The sequence below is a fragment of the Myotis daubentonii genome, chromosome 12, assembly GCF_963259705.1.
Source record: "Myotis daubentonii chromosome 12, mMyoDau2.1, whole genome shotgun sequence".
Lineage (NCBI taxonomy): Eukaryota > Metazoa > Chordata > Mammalia > Chiroptera > Vespertilionidae > Myotis > Myotis daubentonii.
The window spans coordinates 19,488,821-19,516,218 of NC_081851.1; the positions used below are offsets into that span (position 1 = coordinate 19,488,821).

The 27,398-nt window shown below is 51.0% G+C and overlaps 2 protein-coding genes across 3 annotated transcripts; one reads left to right on the top strand and one right to left on the bottom strand.

Moving 5' to 3' along the window:
* Nucleotides 1–11,471, top strand: ACTR1B (actin related protein 1B). Of its 2 annotated transcripts, XM_059659041.1 has the most exons (11): nt 1–178; nt 1,755–1,819; nt 3,051–3,126; nt 4,021–4,146; nt 4,477–4,601; nt 4,754–4,970; nt 5,116–5,208; nt 5,294–5,468; nt 6,458–6,519; nt 6,763–6,803; nt 6,959–11,471. In XM_059659041.1, the coding sequence occupies exons 1-11, from the start codon at nt 131–133 to the stop codon at nt 7,059–7,061; spliced, it is 1,131 nt and encodes a 376-aa protein (XP_059515024.1). In that variant the 5' UTR covers nt 1–130; the 3' UTR covers nt 7,062–11,471. The 2 variants fall into 2 exon arrangements, with proteins under 2 accessions (XP_059515024.1, XP_059515026.1); XM_059659043.1 differs by lacking the exon at nt 1,755–1,819 and having other exon boundaries at nt 67–178.
* Nucleotides 11,472–12,327: 856 nt separating this feature from the next.
* On the bottom strand, nt 12,328–14,117 carry LOC132213043 (cytochrome c oxidase subunit 5B, mitochondrial). The gene is made up of 4 exons (XM_059659044.1): nt 13,957–14,117; nt 13,347–13,420; nt 13,090–13,189; nt 12,328–12,523 (listed from the first exon to the last, which is right to left on the bottom strand). The coding sequence occupies exons 1-4, from the start codon at nt 14,057–14,059 to the stop codon at nt 12,411–12,413; spliced, it is 390 nt and encodes a 129-aa protein (XP_059515027.1). The 5' UTR covers nt 14,060–14,117; the 3' UTR covers nt 12,328–12,410.
* Between the last annotated feature and the right edge of the window lie 13,281 nt (nt 14,118–27,398).

Here is a 27,398-nt window from a genome sequence, read left to right on the forward strand (position 1 = left end):
AGGGGCGCGTAGTCTGCGCTCCGGGGGGGAGGGGCGCGGCGCCGCGTCTGGAGCCCCGCGGTCCGGTCCTCGCGCCCGCCCGCCCGCGGGTCCCTCCTGCCCCTGCCTGCCGGGCAGGGCCGCCCGCGCCATGGAGTCCTACGACATCATCGCCAACCAGCCCGTGGTCATCGACAACGTGAGACCCGGCAGCTGGGGGGAAGGCGGGCGCCCCGCCCCCGGGTCGCACGCGGCGCCGGGAGGGACCCCGCCCGTCTGGGCTCGTCCTCTGCGCGTTGCCCGCCGGGGGCCGCGCGCTGCTTGGCCCTGGAGCCGGGGCCTTGGGGCCGCCCGTGCCCGGCCCCGGCCCCAGCCGCGCGATGAGCACCTGGGGAGGGCAGGAGTGACAGCGGCGGCCCCGCGGGGCCCCCCAGCCCCCTGACCCCTCCGCCGCCCCCGGGTAGAGAAGGGTGCTTTGCCCCTTTGCACACTGATGGCCCCTTTGGGAGGGTGGGTCCGGGGACCTGACCACAGCGCTTCCCAAGGGGCTGCGCCCAGGCAGGACCCTCCGAGCGCACAGGCCCTCCTGCCCTCCCCCGGGTCTCGGAGACACGCAGGTTGGGTCCGCCACCCACAGTCCGCCGCCTGGGTGGCTGCCGCCTGCTTCGATCCCCGAAGTGCGGAGCAGACCGGCGGCGGCCGGCGGCGCGGGGAGAGCTCAGGCCCCGCCCCCAGGACCGTGCACAGTCGGGATACTTGTTCCCGAGCTCAGGAGAGGTGCCTGGCTTCCTGCGGCTTGTCCCGCCGCTCTGGCGCTCAGCGTGCCAGCTGCCCTCGGAGGACTCTGGCCTCCAATTTCTGGTCCATAGTAAGAAAACGAGTGGCCCTGGTGTCTGCCTCTCGTGCGTGATCCGGGGAGGTTTTGATGGCGATTCCTTCTCTTTCTCCCTCCCACCTGACCCCATGTCATCCCGGAGCCGCTCTTTTTGGAGTTCCCATGTGGGCTCCCTGAGCCACAGCACAGGATGTGTAATAAGAAGCTAGGACGCGGCGTAGGGGTGCCCTCAGCAGGCTCCAGGAAGGACCAGGCCATGTCCCTTCTTGGGGTGAAGTAATTCACTCAGGCCAATCAACATGCTTCTGAGTTCGGGGAGCGGCCTGCACGGTGCTCTGGGCTTCCAGCTGCTCTGTAACTTGGGCTGTTGCTTCCTGCATCGCAGACCCGGAGTGTGATGAAGACCTGTGTGAAGAGGGCCTGGGGAGGTTTCCAGATGCCCGGTCCAGGCTGCAGCAGGGCAGCGCAGTTCTTTTCTGCAGTCTCTAGGAAAACCACTGGAGCTGCAGTTTCCCGGGGCCTATCCACTGGGAGCGGAGGGGCCAGGGGCTGTTGGAAAAAACGATGCTGGCTTTCAGGATAGCTTTGCCCTGGATCCCTGGAGCGTGCGGAGGTGGATGGACTTTGTGATGGGCTCTCAGTCCCCTGTTGGCACTCTGGGCTGGATAGTTCTTGGTTGTGAGGGGCTGGCTTGTGCACCCCAGGGTGTTCAGCAGCGTCCCTGACCTCTACCCACTAGATGCCAGTAGCATCCCCTACAGACATTGTCAAATGTGGGAGGAAGGGATGTAGAAGTGCCCCCCACACTGTTTTGAGCCACTGGTGTACTTGTAAATGACCTTGCCCTCTCGGCAGGATCTCGGCAGCCTGCTCCCCACTGTAGGGCACTGCCTTAATTTGGAGGCGAATGCAGACAGCTAAACAGTGTTTTTCCTTGCAGGGCTCTGGGGTGATCAAGGCTGGCTTTGCAGGAGATCAGATTCCCAAATACTGTTTCCCAAACTAGTAAGTGTTCAGGCAGCAGCCCTAACCTTTTTGTTTGCTTCCCAAGAGAACAGTGATCCTGAGTCTTTGTGGCCAACTTTGAGGCTGACACTGTTGAGGGCTCTGCAAGGAGCAGACAGCTGCTCTGGGCTTCCCCCTCCCCTTTGGAGTCTGATTTTGGTCCCTCACTGAGCGAGGGAGAAGCGCCAGCATTCCCCTGGGGCCAGGGCGTGGCTGCAGCAGCTACAATAAAAGGGAGAAGATTCCCAGAGAAAGGGGAAGAGTGGGCGATTACTGCACAGCCACCTCTTCCTCCCAGGAGAGGTTTTCTTTGGGGCTTATTTATTTTCAGACTCTAGAAAATACTTTCTCAGAGGAGGTGAAACCTGAGAAAGCCTGGGGCCTTCAGCTACTCCAGTCCCTTGGGAAGTTTTCCCTCAGCAGCGCACCTCGCAAATCCTAGAGGCTTTAGAGCAGTGGTTCTCAAGTGGGTCGCGACCCCTTTGGGGATCGAATGACCCTCTCACAGGGGTCGCCTAAGACCATCGGAAAACACATACATAACTACATATTGTTTTTATGATGAATCACTATGCTTTAATTATGTTCAATTTGTAACAGTGAAATTGGGGGTCACCACAACATGAGGAACTGTATTAAAGGGTCGCGGCATTAGGAAGGTTGAGAACCACTGCTTTAGAGTGATTAGCCTAAGCCTGGTGGTGGTGGGGGGGGGGGGGGGGTCCTTTCTGAAACCCACTTGGGTGTAATTAAGGGTCCTGTTGTGCAGGGAACTTAGGTCAAATTTTGGAATCTCTATTCTGGAAGCCCCGGCAGTGGGAAAGGGGCAGAACCGACTGAACGGGAGGGGGATACACGGAGCCACCACCCAGCTTCCCGGGGCAGCCTCCCTCGTCCTCCTGACCCTGAGAGCATGGGCTGAGTCACTGGCTGCGGAAGCCAACTCCTGCCAGAATAGGCCATGGAGGGCTGATGCTCCGGAGCTCAGCCCTCTATGGGGGGGGGGGGGGGGGAGGGAAGGGGGGACACACCTTTTCTTCTGACCCCGAGCTTCCTGTCCTGCTCAGGCCTGCTCTGTAGTCCCTGCTCGGTAGTCCCGCATCCCAGATCCCTGGCTTCTGACCTTTGCCCCATGGCCACATTCTGGTGCTTTAGAGTAAGTTAGTCTTGACCACCGGAGTTGGCTTTCCAGCTGTGCCCCTGCCTGCCTCACTGACGCCTGTCCCCGCAGTGTCGGGCGCCCAAAGCACATGCGGGTGATGGCTGGAGCCCTGGAAGGGGACCTCTTCATTGGACCAAAAGCAGAGGTAACGTGGAACCTGCACTTCCCTGGGTTTGGGGTCTGGGGGCAGAGCTGTCCTGCAGAGGCCCCCGAGACTGCTCTCTGGGCCACGTGCCAGATGCCCCCTGGGCTCTCCAGGCTTTAGCTCTGAAATCTACCCTGTAATGAGGCGGTGGCTCCTGGGGTGGGGTACAGTTAGGCACTCATGCCCTGTCTTTTGGAAGCTGCAGAAGAAAGAACTGATTAAAAAGTGACTTCAGAGTCTGAATTACCCAGACTTGATAACTGATCCCAACAAGAGCTGTGGAGCCACCTCTAGCACCCCAACTAGGGTGACTTGCAGGGGCCACACGGCCAGAGAGGCCCTCAGGAGGAGCGAATGTGGTGGGGGCGGTTATAAGCAAGTGCAAATTAGGCACCTGGGCAACAGTGTAGGGTGCCAGGATCTGGGAGCACAATAGGGGCTCTCAGGAGATGGGTCAATAGGAAAGAGGCAAAGTGGTGCTTGGCAAGAAGAGACATAGGGACATTGAAGGACAGTTCATGCAGGAGATGTGAGCACTGGGAGAAGGGGCAGGGGGGTGACAGGTGACCACAGAGGGGACAGTACAGGCGCTGATGGGAGCGTAGCCATGCGTGGGGAAAAGAGGAGATGCGCTGGCCGTGAGTATAGAGAAGCCTGCCAGGGGAGGAGGCCGAGGGCCTGGGGGGGTGGGAGGAAGCACGTCACCACCCTCCCTGTCCCTGGCCAGGTGAGGCTGGCTAGATTCTGAGAGGCTGCCAGACAATCGAGCCAAGCGCGTGGGGACACCCAGGAAGCAGCGGTGGTTCTACTTGGGGCAGGTTAAGGCAGAAAGCAGTGGCTGGGTCTGGGGCCTGGAGCCTGGAGCCACACTGCCTTCTCACCCCTCCTGCGCAGGAGCACCGCGGGCTGCTGGCTCTGCGCTACCCCATGGAGCACGGCGTGGTGCGGGACTGGAATGACATGGAGCGCATCTGGCAGTATGTCTACTCCAAGGACCAGCTGCAGACCTTCTCCGAGGAGGTGTGGCAGCCAGGCCTCCCCCAGGCTCCGAATCCACTCGCTGTGCCCTCCCTGCTGTGCTCCCTCGGGGCCAGGCTCCCACATTTCCTGCGTTTTGCTGGGGCCTGCTGCCTCTTCACTGTGTGGGGGCACAACAGTCGGGGCGGCCAAGCAGACACTTCCCGGGAGAGCGGGCTGTGGGAGAGTAACTGCCAGCAGGTGACAGGACAGTGTCCTTGAGAAGGACACGCGCTCACTGTGGGTGCACGGGAGGAGGGTTCCTCTGGAAGATCCTTTCAGGGCCTCGCCTGCCGTCTGTGCACACGCCCACAGCTCTGCTGTCTCTTGTAGCATCCTGTTCTCCTAACGGAAGCCCCGCTCAACCCGAGTAAGAACCGGGAGAAGGCGGCAGAGGTGTTCTTCGAGACCTTCAATGTGCCGGCCCTGTTCATCTCCATGCAGGCCGTGCTCAGCCTGTGAGTGGTCCCTGGGTCCCGTCCTCCCTGGGGCCGTCCTGCTCGAGGTGACCAGATGGGGAGTTCCTTGGGCAGTTGTCCTAGGGTTCCTTCCGGGGGTGGGAGGCCCATGCCTTACCGGCTGAGGCGAGGGGATGCTGACCTGCTGACAGGTACGCAACAGGACGCACGACAGGAGTGGTGTTAGACTCGGGGGACGGGGTCACCCATGCTGTCCCTATCTACGAGGGCTTCGCCATGCCGCATTCCATCATGCGGGTGGACATTGCTGGCCGCGACGTCTCCCGCTATCTCCGGCTGCTGCTGCGCAAGGAAGGCTTCGACTTTCACACCTCAGCGGAGTTTGAGGTTGTTCGGACCATCAAAGAGGTGACGAAGGGCAGGAGGTTGTGGAGTGACGGGAGGAGGGCGAATGGCAGGGAGGGGGGCAGGACCGAGGCTTGAAGTCGAGCCTGGGTGTGGGTGTCCCAGTCACAGCCTTTGAAGGTGTGTCCCTGCTCCCCACGCCTCGCAGAGAGCCTGCTACCTGTCCATCAACCCGCAGAAGGATGAGGCTCTGGAGACAGAGAAGGTGCAGTACACCTTGCCGGATGGCAGCATGCTTGACGTAAGTCACCAGGCCTGGCCCTGGGTGGCGGTGGTGCTGCTGGGCCCGGAGGAAGAGGCCTATACCTCAATCTTATGTTCCAAAGGTGGGGCCAGCACGATTCCGGGCCCCCGAACTGCTGTTCCAGCCAGACCTGGTAGGGGACGAGAGCGAGGGGCTCCACGAGGTGCTGGCCTTCGCCATCCACAAGTCGGACCTGGACCTCCGCCGGACGCTGTTCGCCAACATCGTGCTTTCAGGAGGCTCCACGCTGTTCAAAGGTGCCTGACCTGGGAGGTGGTGGTGGGGCCAAGGGCGGCTGGGCCTTCTGCATCCCGCTCCCAGCAGCCTGGGACAGGGCCCCTTTTCTATTGGCTTTTCGGTGCTCAGTGAGCAATGCTTTTTAAGAGTAAGATTTAAAATGACATTTACTCACTTCCTAAGTAGGTGATTGGTTCATATGAGATCTAAAATGTGTTAGATGAAGTGTCCTTTCCCATTGTCTTGGTCACCCCTTCCCTCCGCACAGGACTTGCTGGTTTCTCAGGAAACTGTCGGCTGCCTTCCTGCACATATAAACACATGTGCATCAACCCCACATACACGCAAACTGCATGTTCTGCACGTCCCAACCATGTATGGCTTACTTAGCATATTATCTGGAAGGTCTTTCCCTGCCATGTAAGTTCTTCGATATGTCCGTGTGGTATTTCACTGGACGGATGTGCCACACGGCCGTTGTCCTGCTGATGGCCTTTTGCAGTCCCTTCTAGTCTCAGATGTGCACCGTCATTTCCCGTGGTGAGAACAGACCGACAGTAAATCCCAGAGAACAGCCGGGTCGGGGGGGTGTGCCTTTGTTATTGGGTAGGTGCTGCCCGTTCCCTCCTGGGAGCTTGTGCCCATCGCCTGCCCGACACTGTGTGACCTCTGCCCACCTGATGGGCAGAATGGTAGATGTTTTCTCCTGATTTGTCATTTGCCTTTGACTTTGCGTCTGGCGGGTTTTGACTGCTGGAGCATCGGGTGAGGAAGAACGTGGGGGGCCAGCAGAGCCAGGTGACTTGGGGTTCTAGCTCATGTCACCTCTCTTTGTTAGCGGGGTCACTTGCAGGCGTGGGGCTGGGTCTTTTCTGCCCTTGGAGTGGCTCACGCCTACCCCAAATGCTGGAAAGAGCTGCTGAAGGAAGGTGGTGACTGGGGGCACCAGGGGAGCTAGTGGTGAGAGGGCCAGAAGGGGACCCCAGGCTAGCCAGCCTTGTGTTCACAGGCTTTGGCGACCGATTACTAAGTGAAGTGAAGAAGCTTGCCCCAAAGGATGTCAAAATCAAGGTGAGGTTGTGGAGCGTGCCCATGGCGCATGCGGTGCTGGGCAGCCCTGACTGGGAGGAGAGGGCACCGGTCGCCTCCGGGGGCCTCTCATTTCCAGCCCAGCCCAGCCGCTGCTCCCATTCGCCTGTTGCTGCTGCTCCTGGCGCATGTACTTGCTGTCTGGCCTCGGGCGTGGGAATCACCCCCTGCGGGGACGGGGCTGCTGCGGGGGGACAGGCAGTTACGTGTTCTTGCTCCCTCTAGATCTCGGCCCCTCAGGAGCGGCTATACTCCACGTGGATCGGGTGAGGCAGGCTCCCAGGGAGGGCTCGGGAGGAAACCATTTTGCCCTGGACACTTCTCAGGGTTAGCCAGGCTGGGAGGAGTGGGTGGATTTCCTCCCAGGTGAAGGAAACAGCTCTGAGTGCCCAGGGAAGAACACCACCCTCCCTCCTCACAGTGGCTCCATCCTGGCCTCGCTGGACACTTTTAAGAAGATGTGGGTCTCCAAGAAAGAGTACGAAGAGGATGGCGCTCGTGCTATTCATCGTAAAACCTTCTAGTGCCCAAGGAGGAGGGGGCAGCGTTGGGAGAATGGGAGGAAAGGGAAGCCAAAGTCTTTGACCCTTTCTGTCTGGGCCCCCTGCATGCCCCGACCCCGGGCAGGGTGCAGCAGCGCCTCCCTGCAGCCCTCCCACATGCACGCACACACACAGGAACGTTTAGCTGCATGGGTGGGAGTCTGGAATATAGGAATTGGGGAGCCCAGCCTTCGGTGGTTCTAGGGGTCCCTCGTGGCAGGACCAATTAAGCCTATGGTTCCTGCCTCTAACCCTTGGGGCTGCTTCCCTGAGCTCCAAGGCCAGACACCCAAACGCCCCCATTTCCTCTGACAGTCCCTCCCAGAGCCGGGGTGCCTGTGTAAGTAGCCTTGGGGAGTGGAGGAGAGGAGGGGCAGCCAGCAGCTCCCACTGGTGCATCGCTGTTTTTCATGCCTCCTCCTCTTCCTGACCTGACAGGCTGGCGAGAAGGCCAGCTACTCCTAGGCATCCCTGACCTTCCGCACTGTCCCCCCGTCTTCCTGAGTGGATGCCTGGGTGCAGGCTGAGTCCTGGTAGCCTGCCCTCCCCAGTGAGGGGTTCTGGCCACGGTTGGACCCTATAGAGCCAGGGCAGAGTACGCTGGGGGCTTGGGCAGCCAGTCTGTTACACTCTCCCCTTCAAAGCACTTCATTGACTTGCTGCTCCTCCTCCTTTACCCCAGTACTGGATGGGGAAGGGTTAATGGTCTTTGCTGGTTGAGGGGGAGTCACTTAATCAGGAATCGGACCCAGAGGGGTGAGGGGGCACAATCCTCTCCCATGAAGGTCTTCATTACCCTGGGGCCAGAGCCCCACCGCCCCCTCCCAGATATGTATAATAATTTAACACAGTTGCCTGAAAAAAAACATTTTTGTAAAGCATTATAGTAATAATTATGGACAAGGCCCAGTGTGTGGCCGTTTTCTTGTGGTTCTTGTGCTGTTGTTTGCTCACCCAGCCCTGGGGACTCTGAGAGAAAGGACAGGCACGGAGCAGTATGGCACTGGCTCTAGTTCAGAAGCCTGAGGGTTTTAGTGGTTGGTGGGGCAACGTGGCACGGGAGGCCCCAGGAGGCCGGGCTTTCTGCCTGGAGGCAGAATTCCCAGCCTCATTACCCATCCTCGGAGCAGCAGGACCAGGCTGCCTTCCTCTGCCTGGTCCTGGACAGGGCCTCCTGGCAGGTGGGGCTCAGGCTTTGTGTCTGCGTCCTACCTGTTGGAACACCTCTGCTGCCCCCTCACGTGTGGCTGTGGCTGACAGACCACCATTGATGCAGGCAGAGTTCAGACAAGTCAGGAAGGAGAGTGATGGAAGGAGATGGCAGAGGTGGTGTCGATGAGCTGGGCTCTCAAGGTAGAAGCTGAGGCCAGGAAGGCGGTGGAAGGAGCAGTGAGAAACAAGTCCAGAGAGTGTCTGCCCTTCACCAAGTCTTTGAACACCTGGAGTATGTCCCGGAGGGTGCCGTTTGGGGTCAATGGTAAACATCTTTGCCCCAAAAAACACAGGTTGGGAGGAAGAACAGGCTATCTCAGTACAGAGTTGTAGGGCCAAACAGAGGGGCATCTAGCCCAGCAGTGGGGCAGGTTGGCTTGTGTGGGTCCAGGAGTTAACCAGGTGTGGGAGGGTGTTCCAGGCAGAGCTAAGAGCTCAAGGAGACGCCTGGGACCGGAGGGGCTGGACAGAAGGGCACAGACCTGAGTGATGCCAAGTCAGCAGGGAAGGGGAAGTGGTCTCTGGCTAGAATGCAAGGTAGACCAAAGAGGGAGGTGGGACCAGCGTATGGAGGCCTCGGGGGGAGGGGGAGTTACTGTGTCCTGGCTGACGGGCAGCCTGCCACAGAAGCATGGTTGTCATCGGTGTGTGTGGCAGGCAATGGAGCTAGAAGAGCTGAGGGAGGGCCCAGGACTGAGATCATGTGTAAGGGGAGAGATTACTCTGTCTGGCCTGTCTTCACGGGGCATTTTGTGAGGCTTTGTGGTCAGTGAGCAGGTAACCCCATACCTGCCTTCAAGGGGGAAACAGAATTTACAGAGAACCTTTTGTTTGGGGTTCTGTTCATGTTTTCTCCCAGGCACACAAGTTGCAGCCCTATTACATTGAGTCCTGCCTCCTTCCTACCTCCTCCACATTCTGTCAGTCACCAGTCCTGTTGGTTCTGTGGTATCTTTCCCCCTTAACTTCTTTCCCATGATGGCCGCACCCCTCTGGCTCAAGACCACAGCTCCACTTTACCCAGCAATCTTTGCTCTTGGAGCTAAAGCCCAGAGAGCCTTGGTTCTGCCACTTCCTAATCCACAGTGTAAGCAGTTCGCTGCCTGGTGAAATCACCTTCATGAACTACCCATTGTTGATTTAGTTCAGGCCCTTTGGGATCTGTCTCTTCCCCGTCTTAGTCTTCCACATCATCATGCCCTGCTTTGCCCGCCAGCCAGCCTCTGCTCATGCTGTTCTCTGCTAGGAGTGACTTTCCCATCTGTCTGTGAAAATCCCATCCTGTAAGCCAAACACTATGCAGCACGCCCCTCCCTCTTTCGGCAGGGATGGTGCGAGCTCTGGCCCTGCTGGAGCAAAATGACAGATGAGAAGGTGGTAAGGTTAGAATGAACCTTATGGGGGTATATGGATTCCTAGATACATCCAGATAGATACTGAAATAAATATGCCTCTGGGTATGACCACTAGGGTTAGAAATATTTGTATATTTCCTAGCCCTGACTGCTCAGAGGGCCTAGAGGCAGTGATACCCCAGTAGCAATGAGCACATATAGTATCCAAATCTTGGTTTCTAAATACTATTCTTCAATAAAAGGAACCAGAGCTCCTTGAGGAAATTCTGATCTGAAGCAGAGAGAATATAAAATGAGTCTGGAATATCTTATACCATAAAGTAAGAATATGCTCAAAAAAGGAAGGAGGCTTGTCTCGACACAGGAACCAACCTGAGGGAGCACCCAGGTTGCAGTGAATTATAAGCCATAGAATACAATCGTGATGAGTCCACTCTGACATAGATTTATACATGGGAGAGAAGGGACAGTTCTTCCTTACAGTAAAATTGCAATTAATGTTTACTGATCTATTAGTGCCATAAAGAAATCAGTGCACAACAGTTTAAAGCAACATAAATACAGTTCTATAGAAGTCTGACATAGCCCTGGGTGGGTAGCTCAGTTGGTTAGAGCATCGTCCCAATACACCAAAGTTGCAGGTTGATCCCCAGTCAGGGCATATACAAGGATCAAACAAGGAATGCATAAGTAAGTGGAACAACAAATCATTGTTTCTCATGCAAATCAATTTAAAAAAAGTCTGACATGGGTCTCACTTGTGCTGAAATCAAGGTGTCAATCCTTTCCCAGTTGCTGGAAGCGACCTGCATTTCTTGGCCTGTGGTCCCCTCCATCTTCAAACCAGCAACACTGCATCTCTCTACTCTTCCAGTTACATCCTTCTCTGACTTCTGCCACCCTTGTAATTACTGGCCCGCAGACAACCAGGGTAATCTCCATTTTAAGGTCAGATGATTAAGCAACCTTCACTCCATCTGCTGCCTTAACCTTTCGCTACAGGACCTAATATTCTGTTTCTGGGCATGAGGACATGCACATCTTGGGTGAAGAGAGGCTGTTACTCTGCCTACCACCACCTGGATATGTACTGGAGACTTTACCTAGAGAGGATAAAGCAGCAAAGTGGGCTTTGAGATGAGGGAGGGAGAAGGCAGATCGATTAATGATATAGAAAGTCATTGAAGGTGGGAATGGTAGGGGTAAATTTAATAGATGGCTACCTAGGTGTTCCTGTTCCCTTTCCCACAGGGAAGGGTCTTCAATGGCAGAGAAATGCTTGTGCATTTCCTGGAAATGAGACGATAACTGATGACAAGGAATGGAAGCAATAGTTGTGACCATACCTTGAGGAGACAATACAAGATTGGGGAAAGGGGGCTTTTCTCTTCAATTCTCATTAATTCAAGTGAAATATCTAGTTTGAATCAATTTTGTGAGACTAACTAAAGTTCCTCTGTGGTTAATCCCAACACAAAGTGGAAAGGTACTTATTTCCATTTTATAGGTAAACAGTTTTCGAAAATTATCGTCACAAATATAATGTGGCTAAATTGGGCTGTTTCTCTGCTCAACTATTTTTGGTGCTGTTTTATTATTATGGCAAAGTTCGAACATACACAAAAGCAGAAAGAACAATGATCTCATACCTACCTAGCTACAAGGGATCAATCACACCCTAAATCACTTGTGTTTTAAAGCTAATCAGGCATATTTTACCCCTAAGTACCGGTATGTACCTCAAAAGCATAAAAAACTAACTCCATTAACACCTAAAAATGTAATAAATCCTTAAACATCAAATATACAGTTTAAAATATTCTAATTTCTTTTTTATAGTTGGTGTATGTGTGTGTTTTGGTTAATCCTCACCCAAGGATATTCTGGATTTTTAGGGAGAGTGGAAGAGAGAGGGAACGAGAGAGAAACATCAATGTGAGAGAAACACATTGACTGGTTGCCTGCTGCATGAACCTGATGACCAAGGCCTGGACCGGGGAGAAGCCTGCAACCAAGGCACATGCCCTTGACTAGAATCAAACCTGGGACCCTTTGGTCCGCAGGCCGATGCTCTATCACTGAACCAAACCTGCTAGGGCTATAGTTGGTTTTTTAGATCAAGATCCAAAGAAGGTTCACCATTGTTCTTGCTCCCACATCCATTTTACTCCGTAGGTTCTCCTTTTCCCCCTCTCCTTGCAATGTGTTTGCTGACAAAACCTGGTCATTGTTTTCTAGAATTGTCCCGTATTCTGGATTTTACTGATTGTACCCCCCAATAACTGGGCTTTGAACCTGGGTCCCTCAAAACCTCGAAGCCCCCCAAAATCTCCAGTCACCCTTTCTAACAATACTGTGAGGACTTACCATCTGCCAGACTCTTAATAAATGTTACTTCTGACACCTGGCAAGGTATTTATCTTTTTTGTGGATATAACGTACCTTGAAGAGCATGTCCCCAGTGACAAAGTTAAGTGATGCAGCTAATATTACAAGTCCAGTCAGCCCGACTCCACAGCACATGCTTTCCCCCGTACAAGGTAGTCCCAATCATGGCATTATGGCATTGTCAGTCTCAGTGTACATGAGTGGATGGCAAGCTAATAGTAACAGATAGCTATTCCTGATAAAAGAATTAACCATATCTCGCCAAAAACAGAAAAGAAAGAAGACCAGCCAACTGTGGGAGGAGCCAAAGCAATGGCTAGTCTTTATCGGAAACAAGAAACTTCACAGCACATTTTGAGTGAGTCAGTGCAGGGGCTCAGTGGGACAACTGGTGGGGCACCAGCTTATAATGGGTTCCACAGCTAGGGCATCGCTGGGTCTCGCCTTTGTGCACCCAGAACCAGATGACAGCACTGTTGTCCTCTTCACCTAAAAGGAAAAAGTGGTTGAAGGGCATCTAGTCTAGAAGAGAGGAGACTGGCAATATGAATCTCTTTTCCTCAGTCACCTCTGAGACACAAAGTTATGGTTGACACCTTGAGAGATCAGTTCAAGGTATCCTCCCATTTTCCAGATGAGGAAATAGAGGCCCAGAGTTTACCTGTGAGTAAACTGACCATATATCAGAGTCAGTATAGGTTCTAACAGTTCCCCTGCCTGTGTAGCATCCCAAAGGAGGGTCATTCTGATATGCAACCCTACTGCCTAAAATGGTATCTAGCAAAGAGCAAGTACAATTAGTATCTTCTGGATGAATACACCTTCACGTTGCACCTCCAGTGAGGCAGCATTAGATATTCTATGCCGTTGATAGTAAGGATGACCTACTCAGGTATAAGGAGGATTGAGAGGGCCAGGACCCTTAGAACAACTTTTTTACAAACATATCCTCTTTACACACATACAGTCCCACAAAAGATGTGAAGCAGTTTACGGACATCCTGTAGAATAGGGCATATTAAAGAAAAATAAGGAAATAGTGATGAGGTACTTACAAATGCAGCCCACTATTCGCTTGTTGGTGATGGAAGGGACTAAATTAGGGTCTTCCTTGGTTCCTGAAGCTGGCTTTGGGGCTAGCATATTGTATGGGTCCTGAAAAAAACAAGAATTGGGCCATTATACAGAGAACCCCTACTCTAGCGCTCCCGTTACCACAGGCAGGTTTCCTGGACCAGATGCTCCCAGAGAGGAGAATGCTCTGGTCCCATCCAAGGTCACGAGCTCCAAAGACAAGGAAGTTTCTGCTCACCTGTCCCTTCCGTGCAGCCAACATGACCTCCCGCTCCAGCCCAGTCGCCTGTTCGTCGTCAGTAGGAACGCCGCCTAAAGGAAGATACGTGCATTTTGGTGTCGGCTAAAATTACCAAGGCCGAAAATGCACGCCGTTTAATGAGCTCACAAGCTCTAAAGGCCACCCCAACCCTCTGTCTCCTAAGGACCAGAGTCACGACTCCCCACAGAGCCAGCACCAGGGAAATTCTTCCTCCTCCAACCACCGAGGCCAATTTTCGACACATTTTTTTTCTAAAAGCAGGTAAATCAGTCCTAGTGGAGTTCATCCAATTTACAGTGCGGGCGGGTCTGAAGGCGGCTCGGCCCCTACCCATCGCGCCGGCAGCTCCTAACCCCCCAAGGTCACCGGCACCTCCATTTAGGGTTCCTTTCCAGCAGGGTCAGTTCGGCGGGCTGTTCGGCGGGGGCCGGGAGGCACAGGGAAAGGCGGGCGGAGCCTGAGGCCCGCAGGGCTGGGGGCGGTCACGGGCCCGGAGGAGCGGAATGGCCAGCCCCGGTGCTGCGCGAGCACCCCCACCCCCGGGAGGGCCGCGGGCCCGTCCCCGCGCGTCCGGCGGGACGAGTACCTGCAGACGCCATGGAGCGCACCGCGGCCGCCGCATGGGGACCGCGGGCCCTCAGGGCCTGCGCCACCAGCGCTCCAGTTCCGCGGAGTAACCTTGACGCCATCACGCCCGCTCCAACAGCAGCACTTCCGGGACAGGCTCTGAAGACAGGCGGGACTTCCTGGGAGGGCTGCTTCCGCCCTGGCGTCAGTCTTCCGCTTCCGCCCTGCCCCGCTCACGTGACTGCCCGGGGACTGAAAGGAATGCGAGTGCCCGGTGTTGTCTCGCATTTACCCCCTCGCGCCCCGTGGAGGCGTGGGCGTCCTGGCGGTCTCGGCTCTGGATGGCGGGCTTCGCTTTCACCAACGCTGGGATTTGGGGCAGCCCTTTTTGCGCCGTGGGACCCCGTATCCTCGTGGGTGGAATGCGGCAGCCACACTGGCGTTCTTGTGCCTGTTGCCTGTTAATTGTGCTCCCTAAACGTGGAGGTTGCTATGGGAAGTCATTAAGCCTGCCTCTATCAAGGTGCTTGCTGGATCCCAAATGATTTATTTTTTCTCTTTTTATTTTTAATATATTTTTATTGATTTCAGAGAGGAAGAGAGAGGGAGAGATTGAAACATCAATGAGAGAGAATCATGGATGGGCTGCCTCCTGCACGCCCCCTACTGGGGATCGAGCTCATAACCCCATCATGTGTCCTTGACCATAATCAATCCGGGTCCCTTCAGTCCACAGGCTGAAGCTCTATCCACTGAGCCAAATTGTTGAGAGTGTTATAAATGTCCCCCTACTCTCCCCCGCTGTGCCCCTCTATCCAGTTCCCGCCCCAGGCCTTCACCACCCTACTGTTGGACCCCAAATTTAGGAGTGGGCTCCTAGGCCCTGTGTTCACTGTCATGCTTGTTCATTGTGATGCTGGTTCTGGCAGCGTGGGAGCCAACGCCAACTCGCTGCTTTGGCCTACCCCACAAGAACTTGGGCAGAAAGAACCTACCCGCAGTGCTGGCATCAGTCTGCTGTTACAGGGGTGTTGAGGTGGCAAAGTCATACAAGTGATGAGGGGCAGGAGAGTAGGGCCAGATTTTGGATTTCTTGATGATGGGTGAGAGGGTGGCCACATCCGGAGGTTATCAGCCAAGGAAGAGGTTAAGGGAGGGGCAGCAGGAAGGGAGGTGATATCAGGAAGTGGGATCACAGAACAGTCTGTGCCCAGAGTTCTGTTTAAGACGAGCACATCTATAGCTCTGATGGCCTACAACTAAGGTGTGCTAGCTTCTTAGCAGGGTGGGCATTCAAAGACTTTGCAAACACTGCCCTCCACTGGCTCCTAGGACATTGTTCAGATTATAACTGTAGCCCTGTCACAGTCTGGCTCCATGCGTTATCAGCGTTTCCCTACCAGACAGACTATCCCTTCCGAGCAAGAATTATGCCTTGCACAGGCCTCACATATAATAGGGTCAAATAAACTTTAGTGTATTTACTGCTTGGACAGAATAAGCAATCTGCTTTGTAGGGCTTTTCGAGTCGGGTGGTCAATTTGAGGCAAATTGGGAAATGGTGAAGTCCCAGGTGTTCCCACCTGTCTCCTGCAGGTTATGGTATTTTCAAAAGGACTTAGTGGAGCACTTCTGGTCTTTGTTAGTATACCGTCCATCAAGAAAAAAACAAACTCTTCTGACGCCGAAAATTTTTTGCAGCTCATCTAAAGCTGGGTTTTGCTTTAAATCACCTCCACTGTTACTCCGTCACTTCTACTGTAACCCCTCAACAATAAATTGAAACTTTTTTCCTTAAATCCTAGGAATGCTCCCCAAGAACCTACAGTTGATTTGTACCTGTAGTTAAATGTTTAGTGAGGGAAAAAAGCCTTGGTCTGGAAGACAGGTGCCCTGGCATGGAACCCCACCAGCCAGCTCAGCCAGTCACTTTTTCTTTTGGCCGCCATTTCCTCCTCACGGAAACTATGACTAGACTAGGTTAGTATTTCCCAAAGCATAGTCCATGAAATCCTAGTCTTAAGAGATGCTCTCAGTACAAAGGACTTGGTCAGGACACCATCAATATGTTTTTAATGATTTCAGAGAGAGGAAGGGAGAAGGGGAGAGAGATGGAAACATCAATAAGAGAGAAACATCGATCAGCTGCTTCCTGGCCACCCCTATTGGGGATCTAGCCTACTGGACCCCAAAAGATTTAAATTTAGGATCAAACCGGCGACCTTCTGTGGTTTTGTTTTTTAGGGGGAGAGTTTAAGGATTTTTGTTAATTTTTCTTTAAATGTTTGGTAAACTTCACCAGTGAAACCATCTTGTACTCGGCTTTTTTTGTTGTTGGAAAATTTTTGAATAGTGATTTAAATCTCCTTACTAGTAACTAGAGGCCTGATGCACAAAATTCGTGCAAGAGTAGGCCTTCCTTCCCCCGGCTGCCAGCACTGGCTTCCCTCTGGCACCAGGGACCCTCACAGCCCTGGCTTCATCTGGAAGGTCGTCCAGTCTAATTAGCATATTATGCTTTTATTATTATAAATTAGTCCGTTCAGATTTTCTATTTCTTACTGATTTAGTCTTAATAAGTGGTATGTTTCTAACAGTTTTTCCATTTCTTACAGGTTATCCAGTTTGTTGGCACATAGTTAGTTGTTCATAGTAGCCTCTTATGATCCTTTGAATTCCTCTGGTATCAGTTGTAATGTCTCCTTTTTCATTTATAATTTTGTTGAATCCGGTCCTTTTTCTTTTTTCTTTGGTTACTCTACTAAGGATTTTTCCATTTGGTTCATCTTTTCAAAGAACCAACTCTTAGTTTCGTTAATCTTTTCTATTGTTTTTCTGTTCTCTATTTTATTTATTTCTGCTCTAATCTTTATTATTTCCTTCGTTCTGCTAACTCTGGGCTTAGTTTGTTTTCTCTTTTCTAGTTCCTTAAGGCATAAAGATGGGTTGTTTATTTGGGGTCTTTCTTGCTTCTTAATGAATAGCCCTCTTAATGCACAAAAGCTCTGATATAAGTATAGCTGCACCTGCTTGAAATGTCTTTTTCCATCCCTTCACTCGCAGTGTACATGTGTCTTTTAAGGCTAAAGTGAGTCTCTTGTAGGCAGCATATTGTTGGATTTTGTGGTTTTTTTTTCAATCCATGCAGTTCTTCTGTATGGAGAATTTGATCTGTTCAAAGTAATTTTTTTTTATAGCAAAGAACAAGTACAGACTCCCACGTGGAGAGGGGGAAAGGGTCCCACCGACTTCCTCTTTCCACCCTTTATTTTTTTTTAATTTTTTTAATATATTTTTTATTGATTTTTTACAGAGAGGAAGGGAGAGAGATAGTTAGAAACATCGATGAGAGAGAAACATCGATCAGCTGCCTCCTGCACATCTCCTACTGGAGATGTGCCCGCAACCCAGGTACATGCCCTTGACCGGAATCGAACCTGGGACCCCTCAGTCCACAAGCCGACGCTCTATCCACTGAGCCAAACCGGCTTCGGTTCTTTCCACCCTTTATAAAGGCGGTAGTTTCTGTCTCCGATTGGTCAATTTTCCCTTTTGAATTGGTTACTATAGTGACTCCTGGGCCCTCCTCCCTCATTGTCCTCTTATTCCTTCTGGGCTTTTTTCCTTCTTTATTTTGTAAATATAGACCTTTTTTTTTTTTTTGGCTGCTTCTAGTTCCCTCCTCTTATGGAAATATATCTGTTGCTGCTTCCTTGTTTTATGTAAATGTAACTGTTGTTGCTCCCTTGTCTTATGGAAATGTCACTGCAGCTGGCTTCCTTGTGTTATGGAAATGTACCTTCTCCTATCTGTAGCTCTATGTTTTTTTTCCATGGATCCCAATTCTAAAAATTCCCTAAACCTGCCTATGTTCCCTTAAAATTCCCATTTCAGTCCCCCGTCCAATTAGGAAACCATTGGGGACTGGGGACTCCGCATCTTTCTGGCTGCTTCCTGCTGGCAAAGGGGTCGTAGTTTGGGGCAGCAGTCAGGGTCCCATCAGAAGTGGGTGGTCTAAGAGTCCATGGAAGATGGATGTAGCGGCCTCCATTTGCTGTTCCATGCGGAGGATCAATTGTAGCTTTAGAGCTTCTAAATGGGAGGATATGAAACATAGCAAAAGTTAAACAGGCAATGGTTAAAGATGAGTAATAAAAAACAGTATAAACCAAGGTCTGAGAAAGGGAGTTACCTAATAGGGATGGCATTATATCTTTAATTAGTGGCCAGACTTCTGGGGCAAGAGGCTATGAGGCCTTCCTTTTGGCTAAGCTGCTTGCAGAAAGAAGTGTTATTCATGGCACAGACTTTGCCCTGCTCAATGGAGAGCTTCTCTATGAATAAAAATCTGTAGAAGCTTGAGAAGTGGTTCTGGTCTGGTTGTTGGTAGTGGTAGCATAACTTGTCCTATAGATGTGGAAGATATATATTTAATTGAGATTATTTGACCCTGAATTGGGCTGCTTATAATATACTTAGTAGCTAAGGATTTGGGGAGCCAGTATGGCTGAAAAATTTGCTACAATTAGGGATACAAAAAAAGGAGTTATAAGTGGGAGCATCTCATGGGGTTTCTGGGTCCCAGCAAGGGCAGAGAATGTCTCCTCCGGGTGAAGTATGGTAGCAACCATTTCAGATTGAAACTGTAGTTTAACTCTAACCCTGTTGTTTGGCTTAACAATAGAAAGGTTATTTTGATTTTCTGAATTGTATAAATCATCCCATTCGATTGATTGCCTTATCGATTGAATGACTATCCCATTGATTGTTATCATACTGGTCTTAGAGAGCACATTCTACTGTACCTGGAAACAGGACAGCACAATTACCCTAAATTGTTTTAGTGGCCACAGGTGGTGCGTTCCAGCTGCCTCAGTGGTCCCGAGACCAGGACAGCACAATCACTCTAAATTGTCCTGACAACTCAGTGATCCGGAGACCCAAAACTGTAATTTAGATAACATGCCTGAGTTTAACCCAGGTTACCCAAGGACTCTAGATAATGTATTTCTGTCAATTCAGTGACCCCGAGACCCGAAACTGTAATTAACATGCTTAATTCTGCTTCTGTAATCTGCTTTTTTGGGAGCCAGGTGCTGCCGGGAGCCGGTCCATCCTTGCTGTTTCAAGGGACCTGGCATTTATGGCATACTGTTCTTAATATGTTTGCTCCCCTTAGCGCTGTGTGTTTTAACCAAGGTCACCTCTCCGAGAAAGGTTGTTTCCCCAGGTAGGGATTTTTCCCTGAAGTCAGGGAGGGGATAAAACCCCTCAACTAAGTGCCAGGTGGGTAATTAATCACTTTAACTACGAACAATCATGCTTAAGCTACATAATCTTTACTCCCTGTAATGGAGATAAGAAATGCCCTAACCTTTGTAATAGAGATTGATAGGATTGAATCAACTGGTATAAATACAGATGTAACAAAACAGCAAGACACAGAACTTAGAAGTCAGGACTTAGAAGACAGAACCTACACAGAACTTAGAAGACAGAACCAAGAGAGACAGAACCTAGGCACAGAACCGACACAGAACGTTCTCTAGAGACAGAAGAACTTCGCTGGAGAGAACATGGCAAAAGATCCTGGACAGAAACTACCTCAGAACCTAGAGACAGAACCTAGCGAGAGAACATGGCAAAAGATCCTGGACTGAACCTGACTACAGAAATTGGCAAGAGAACCTGACTAGAACCTGGTGACTGAACCTGGCTGGAGAACCTGGACAGAACCTGGCTGGAGAACCTAGCGAGGGAACATGGCTACAGAACCTGGCTGGAGAACCTAGCGAGGGAACATGGCTACAGAACCTGGCTGGAGAACCTGGAGAACCTAGCAAGAGAACATGGACACAGAACCTGGCTGGAGATCCTAAGCAGAACTTCGCTGGAGATCCTAAGCAGAACCTCTCTGGAGATCCAGACCAGAATTTGGCTGGAGATCCTGGCTGGAGATCCTGGCTAGGCTGCTGATCAACTGAACACTGTCTCCGTGCCCTTCCTTCTTCGCCAACTCCGTCTATACCTTTGGGAACCCCTGGACCTGCTGGGGTTGGACCCCAGCAAGGTGCCACATTCCAAACCCTGGGATGTAATCAATACCTTTGTGATTTTTGCCTATATAAGTCTGGTTTTGCCACCATCTTATTGCTATGAGATTTGGGAATGGCCCCTCATAGTCCCGGATTGCAACAAGCTTGACTCTTTAATTCGACTTCTCGAGGCGTCCTTCTGTGATTCGCGGGGTACATTACAACACAGGTACCAGCCTAGGGTTTAGATGACACTTATAAAAAAACAGAATAAGAATTATTAAAAAAATGAAAACATTGTTTATCTAGAAATACCAGAGTATGTTCCTTATGTTAACGTAAAAAGCATTGCAGACCTGTAAAGAATTTTGTGCGTTTATTTGAGCCAAACAGTTGTCATATGCCAAGAAGCAGAACCTCAAAGAATTGAGATAATGCTCCGGAGAATGGCAGGTTACATCTGTATTTATACATTGCAATCAAAGGAAAGGGACAGAGGTAGGTTACATGAAATTCCTTGGTGATAGGTTAAGGCGGTGGGATAAAGCAAAGCAGGGAAACCTCTGGGATAGGGTAAAAGTGAAATGATGGACATGTTCTTCTTTTACACAGATGGATACGGGATAGTTTAACATAATTAACAGTTGACGATTAACCTGATAACAATAACAATGAGGGAATGTCCTGGTGCCATTTGTTGTGTCCTTAGGGGTGGGGAAGGTGGCGGGGAGGGGGGGAGGCGAAAGGAAGTTACAAGTTACCCAGACATCTCACAGATATGTTATCTTAGAGGCAAAAAGACAAATGGGCTCAGTAAAGATCTAAGTTGATCTTTGTCAGGGAAAAATGCCAGCCTAGGACATGACTACCCACTATAACCTGTTTGTAGTTAAATATTTAATTTTCAGACCATCTTTTGTGGTTATTTTAGGTCTCTGAGTTTGCAAGACTGCCATGCAGGCCTCCCCTGAGTTTGTCAGGGGAGGAGTAATGTAACTAATGTGTAGCAACTTCCTTTACCCTTCGAATGCAGTCTGGCTTGGTGTCTGAGGGGCGGAGGTGGGAGAGGGGGAGCGGGGGGAGGGGCTTCAGCCTCACCCCTGTGTTCTGGGACTCTCTCAGTGGTGTTTTATTATTGACAACTAATATAAATATTAGTTGTTCTTGTCAGAGGAGCAAAATCAGGAATGACATATGTCACCATCCTGGTGATGTCACCCTCAGAAAAACAGCTTTTTAACTGGCTAAGACATCAAGTCCACTAGGAGTGGGCACAAAGCACATGGAGCAGAGCCCAAGGGAAGAGAATTTTAAGACTAGGAGGAGGAGGAAGAGAGGGAGGGGAGACTGGACTGGTCCTCGACTGGGCATGGCTAGGCCATGCAAGGACCGGCTCGTGGGGCCCTCCACCCGAAGCAGCCCCGTCAGCCACCCTCCTTTTCTGCTCCTTCCAGGGTCGTCTGGAAGGAATGTGGAGGCCTCGGGGACACAGAGTCCGGCCACAGTGTTCCAAAGAAATGAGGACAACCAGTCCCTAAAGTGAGGGCACAATGCTGGATGATGTGGCGCTTAAAAGCTAGGCCGGCGGCAACAAGGGCCCTGAGCTCACATGCTGGTTCTCCTAACGCAGCACAGGGCTCTGGGCCAGGTAGGTGGCCTCCAAGCCTGTTTCTTTCTCTGAAAAATGAAGGTATTAATCATGCCCTCCAACCTACTGCGAAGACCAAATGTGGTAATGTTGGTGGAACCAATTTTTATTCTGAAAATTTATTTTCCTTGTGTAGGTTATTTTCAATTTTGCCTGGGGCCAGTTCTGCCTCTTCATATTAAACTTTCAAATGTTCATTAAAATGGATTTACCTGTGTATATTTAAAACATTTAAGTGGCAGTTCTCCAAAGAACAGGAAGGAGTTGGATAGGACTCTTCAACCTCTCAAGTGTCCCTCTGGACAACCGGAAGTCAGATGAACTGATAGGCCCAAGCTCCTAGAGGAGCTGATTGTTATAATACTGTCATCGTCATAAGGAAACACCTCTAATGTGGGGAAATAAGTAATAAGTGAAATGTTTGCTCTGTGAAAACCCCAATACTCAGTAACTTCCAAAATGTGGTGAACGCCCCACTATCTTGATGTGAATGCCCTAAGCCAGTGGTCGGCAAACCGTGGCTCGCGAGCCACATGCGGCTCTTTGGCCCCTTGAGTGTGGCTCTTCCACAAAATACCACGTGCGGGCGCGCACGTACAGTGCGATTGAAACTTCGTGGCCCATGCGCAGAAGTCAGTTTTCGTCCTGGGCGAGTCTATTTTGAAGAAGTGGCGTTAGAAGAACGGGAGACGCGGTGCAGACGGGCGCGGGGGGGAGGCGCGCGCAATTCATGCACGAGTTGAGGATGGGAGAGTTGGAAGGGGTCAACCTCAGTGAACGTACCTCAATCAGATTGAGGACATTTTTTGCAAAGGCCAGCTTAGGAGTACCCTAATTAAGTTAATAACAATGTACCTACCTATATAGTTTAAGTTTAAAAAATTTGGCTCTCAAAAGAAATTTCAGCCGAAACCAGTTTGGCTCAGTGGATAGAGCGTCGGCTTGCGGACTGAAAGGTCCCAGGTTTGATTCCGGTCAAGGGCATGTACCTGGGTTGCGGGGACATCCCCAGTGGGAGATGTGCGGGAGGCAGCTGATCGATGTTTCTCTCTCATCGATGTTTCTAACTCTCTATCTCTCTCCCTTCCTCTCTGTAAAAAATCAATAAACTATATTTAAAAAAAAAGAAATTTCAATCGTTGTACTGTTGATATTTGGCTCTGTTGACTAATGAGTTTGCCGACCACTGCCCTAAGCCCTTAAAGCGTAAACACCCTGCTCCTAGCAAAAGGCACACGGTCTGGCCCACACTGATAAGACACAAGTTGTTTACCACGGGCTACATAAGCATCAGATTTTTCTTCTGTGAGCGTCTCCTGCCTGAAGAGTGGAGGACTCCACGTCACTCTGTGAGACAAGCCCCTGATTGACTGCTCTGCTGTGCGAGCCTGAACCAACTGTGGCCACCTGTCTGTCTCCATCTTCGTCGTCCGTCTTTCGGTGTGCATCGCCGGGTGGCCTTTGCTGGAGCCTAGGACCCACTAGGAATAGGTATATAAACCTTGGGTGACTGCATACTAATTCTGTCTGTGTGTTCATGTGTTCCAGTTCGGCTCAGCTGTCTAGACATTGAAGTACCAGGGGATAGGCCGTTCTTGCTGACTCCTGGTCACCTGCGTTTGTCCCACTAAGTCTAGACAGATAAATAATTAATTGGGGCATAATTGGGACACTGATCCATGGAAGGAAAAGGTCAAAGAGCAATGCCGCTGGGAAGGCCCTCAGCACCCAGGGCTGCTGCCTCTCACCCGGGGACGGGCTCCGCCGAGGCCCAGCAGCAGCCCTGGCTACACACACACACACACACACACACACACACACACACACACACTTCTACGTGCTCCTCCTGCTGCTCAACCAGGCGGGATCGTAATGGGTCATTCATGACGCCAATTCCCAGTACAAACCAGTTACCCCGAAGGGTAGGAGTGGGTTTTAACCTATGACAGGGCTGGTATAGAATAAGGAGATGATGTGGCTCTTTATAGCCCAGGCCCAGGCCCAGGTCGGGCTCACCCAGCATTTGAGTTTGAATTTGGAGGCCGACGTCCTCCAAACACACACACACACACACACACACATACACACACACTCAGCTACACACTGAAGGCAGATGTGTTCTCAAAGCAAAACGAGACGAAGAATAACGTGGATGGTAGTTGTGAGCAGAGTGCTCTCAGCACACTTCCCTGTGGTGCTTAGATGACCCTGGAGTGGCCAGATGGCTAAGCGGTCACGATCTGTTCTGGGTTCAAATCTTGGCGCCCCCACCTTCTGTCCAGGTGCCCTCGACAGGTGGATCCTTCCCTCTGGGGCTCAGCGCCCTCTTTTGTAAAGGAGACGTCCTCGTTCAGGTGCGGATTCGGTGACTTAGTGCATGAGAAGCCACCAGCACGGTCCCGCGGCTCGGGAAAGGGAAACCGCGGCTGCCTCACCAGGCTGCCAGGCCAACATGGCGGCACGCCGCAGGGCTACACGCAGGGTGGTAGGGACGAAGGGACGCACGCAGCGGGGTTACGCACGCAGCGGGGTTACGCACGCAGCGTGCAGGGCCTAGCTGGGGGGAGGGGGGTGTGATGTGTCTGAGTTACCGCGCATGCGTCAGGCGTGGAGCCGGCGCTGGAAGTCAGTTTCCTGTCGAAATCAACGCGGAGGCGCCGGGAGACACTAACAGCCGTGGAGGTAGGACCCGTACCTCTGCCTTGCTGGTCTGGCCCCACCCCGCCCTCCCTGCACCCACCCGCACTACCTTCCACCCTTGGTCAAGCCTGCACCCCCTTCCTTGACTGCTGGCTGGCCCAGCCGTCTGTGCTGGCGCTTCCGGGTGCTCTCCCTGCCCTTGGGTCCCAGCCCTTCCGCTCTTCGTGCTGAAGGCCAGCTACCCGGTTCGGGCCAGCCGTGCAACTCACGTGGGCCGACGCCTGCCCCGTGTGGCGGTAGGTGAGGTACAGGAGCCTCGGTCCTGTGGTCACACGGTAAACGGCCCGACTAGAGTTCCGCCTGCCCCGGGCCGGTGCCTGTTGGGCCTTTTCAGGAATCGCTTCGTTCGGCGCCTGCGTGTTTGCCGGCTCCTTGTGACCCGCGCAACCCAGACCTAGACGGGCCGCCCTGCTCTCCTGGGCAGCACAGCCCCACGCGCGCTTTACTTGGTTGGGGTAGAATATTTTCCAAACTAACCTGAGCATTGCTTTACATTTTGGTTGGTTTGGTGATTTTTTTGTTTGTTTGTTTGTTTTTTTCTAAAGTTCCTTAGGCACAAAGAGTAGCTGTTGTTTTTCTTTCCAGAAAGACTTTCTGTTCCTAACTCCTGCCCAGTTTGATGAATGTGCTGTTTATGATACTGGAGACTGTTTGACTTTTTTGGAGGGTGTGTGGTGGTGGTGGTGGTGGGGGGGGGGACTCATCCCGTTTCATCTTTCAGATTGTGAGCTGAGTCCTTGCTGACCGGAGCGGCTGTCCTCAGTAAAATTCCTAAGTTATTAGATATTTGTTTAAAGGAACAGACATACAGCCTGGCGTTAAAAATAAGGCATCTTGCCCAGCTGGTGTGGCTGAGTAGTTGAGTGTCAATCACCGGTTGGAATCCCGGTCAGGGTTCAATTCCTGGTCCGGGCATGTACCTGGGTTTCAGGGTCCATCCTCAGTAGGGCGCTGCAGGAGGTAGCCGTTCCATGCTTCTCTCTCAACATTGATGTTTCTATCCCCCCCCCCCTCTGAAATCAACAAAACCACATCTTTTTTAAAAAAGAATAAGGCGTCTTGAGAACGCAGTATTCATAAAAAACGAGACAGTTGTAATATTCTGAGTTAATCATGCATCTTTTTTCATCAAGGCTCAAAGCCCTTTGGATCCCATAATTATTTGGCCTCGTGGCCACAATTTAAGACAGGTTACTTTATTTTTCTGGTAGCCAGCAAAGTAAAAGAAGGAAAAGTGAGGTGCCATGGTAAAGTGACACTGTGAAACAATACTGGAGGGCAGAAGAGTTGAGGAGGGAGGCTGAGGTGAAAGGCTTTAGTCTTGGGCTTGCTGTTTTGGGGAGGTACGGGCCCTGCAGTGGGATGAGTTAGGCATATGAAGCCACAGCCCCCCAGCCCCACCCCCACCCCGCCCTGCGCTGGCTGGATTGAAGAGAAGCAGGTGTGGCTGAGCCAGGAGGCCAAGTTCTCACAGGTTCTGAGGTGGTTTCAATCCTTAGCCTGGAAAGAATGAGTGAGATGGAGGAGGTATGGTCCTGGCTGGTTGGATATTAGGGGCTTGGGAGGGAGAGGGTGGGAAGAGAAATGAAATTTAGATGCTGAATGTGTCTCCCTTATTTGACTGGGGGAAGAGGCTCGATATCATCACTTTTGTCCCCTCCCATATTCTCTTCTTGACACCCAATACAATGCTTAGAGTATGTCAGACTAACCAGAATTTATTTTAAATTGGTTCTAGGATGTATCTTTGTTCACATTTGAACAGCAATGAGTTGGATCCCACAGTGGATGGTATCTTCCTTGGTATTTTATTAAGCTGTCAGTTTGTTTTTCTTAGTGGCACAGAGCATCTTGGTGCTATTAATATCAGCGGCATCTTAATTCTGATGAAGTACTGTACTTAACTGTAGTCTTGGTCCAATAATGAGAGATTTTGGGGTTGGAGACTCAGGCAAAAAAGTTGACCTGTTATCAGACTGTACCCTTCCACTGTTGTTCATTTCTTTTTCTTTGAAAGTGCTAATATTTTCAAGGAATGTGAGAGGGGGGGTTGGTAAAAGTCCAGAACAGTATGAAGAATGTATTACTTTGTGGGTTGGAGAGGGAAGAAACAGTTGGTGGGTGTGTCTCCTTTCTAGGTGAAATTGGACTCCATAGCCACAGAAATCAGACAAGAAAAAGAAATAAAAGACATTCAAACTATAGAGGAAGAAGTAAATTTGTCATTATTTATTGATGAAATGATACTATATAGAGAGAACCCTAAAGAGTTCACCAAAAAAACTACTAGAGCTGATAAATGAATTCAGTAAAGCAATAGGATACAAAAATAATATTCAGAAATTGACTGCATTTTATACACCAATGAAAAACTATCAGAAAGAGAAATTAAGAGAATAATTACATTTATAAACACATAAAAAAAATACCTAGGAATAAATTTAACCAGAGAGATAAAAGACCTGTACTTGGAAATTAAAAAGACACTGAAGAAAGAAATAGAAGATGCACATAAATGGAAGCATTTATCATGCTCATAGATGGGAAGAATTAACATAATTAAAATGTCCATTCTAGCCCTAGCTGGTTTAGCTCAGTGGATAGAGCGTCGGCCTGCAGACTAAAGGGTTCCAGGTTCGATTCCGGTCAAGGGCATATGCCCGGGTTGGGGGTTTGATCTGCAGTGCAGGTCTTGCAGGAGGCAGCCGATCAATGATCCTCTCTCATTATTGATGTTTCTTTTTTTTTTTGCATTTTTAAATAATTTTTATTTCTTGAAGTATTACAAAGAGTATTACATATGTCTCCTTCCCCCCCCCCCCCCCCGCTTGACATTCCCCTGGCCTCCCCTACCCCCTAGTGTCTTGTGTCCATTGGTTATCCTATCTAATAAAAGAGAAAAATGGTAATTGGCGTACGACGATACCCTTTTCATTGGCTAATCAGGGCTATATGCAAATTAACTGCCAACTAAGATTGGCAGTTAACTGCCAACAAGATGGCGGTTAATTTGCATATGTAGGCACAATGCAGGGAGGTGAAAGGGAAAGCAGGAAGAAGCCCCCTGCCACTGACAGT

Coding starts and splice junctions, on each gene's coding strand:
- ACTR1B (XM_059659041.1), top strand. CDS start 131: ATGGAGTCCTACGACATCATCGCCAACCAGCCCGTGGTCATCGACAAC. Junction 179..1,754: donor AGCCCGTGGTCATCGACAAC/GTGAGACCCGGC, acceptor TTTTCCTTGCAG/GGCTCTGGGGTGATCAAGGC. Junction 5,209..5,293: donor CGGATGGCAGCATGCTTGAC/GTAAGTCACCAG, acceptor TATGTTCCAAAG/GTGGGGCCAGCACGATTCCG.
- LOC132213043 (XM_059659044.1), bottom strand. CDS start 14,059: ATGGCGTCAAGGTTACTCCGCGGAACTGGAGCGCTGGTGGCGCAGGCC. Junction 13,421..13,956: donor GCGCTCCATGGCGTCTGCAG/GTACTCGTCCCG, acceptor ATCTTCCTTTAG/GCGGCGTTCCTACTGACGAC. Junction 13,190..13,346: donor TGGCTGCACGGAAGGGACAG/GTGAGCAGAAAC, acceptor TGTTTTTTTCAG/GACCCATACAATATGCTAGC.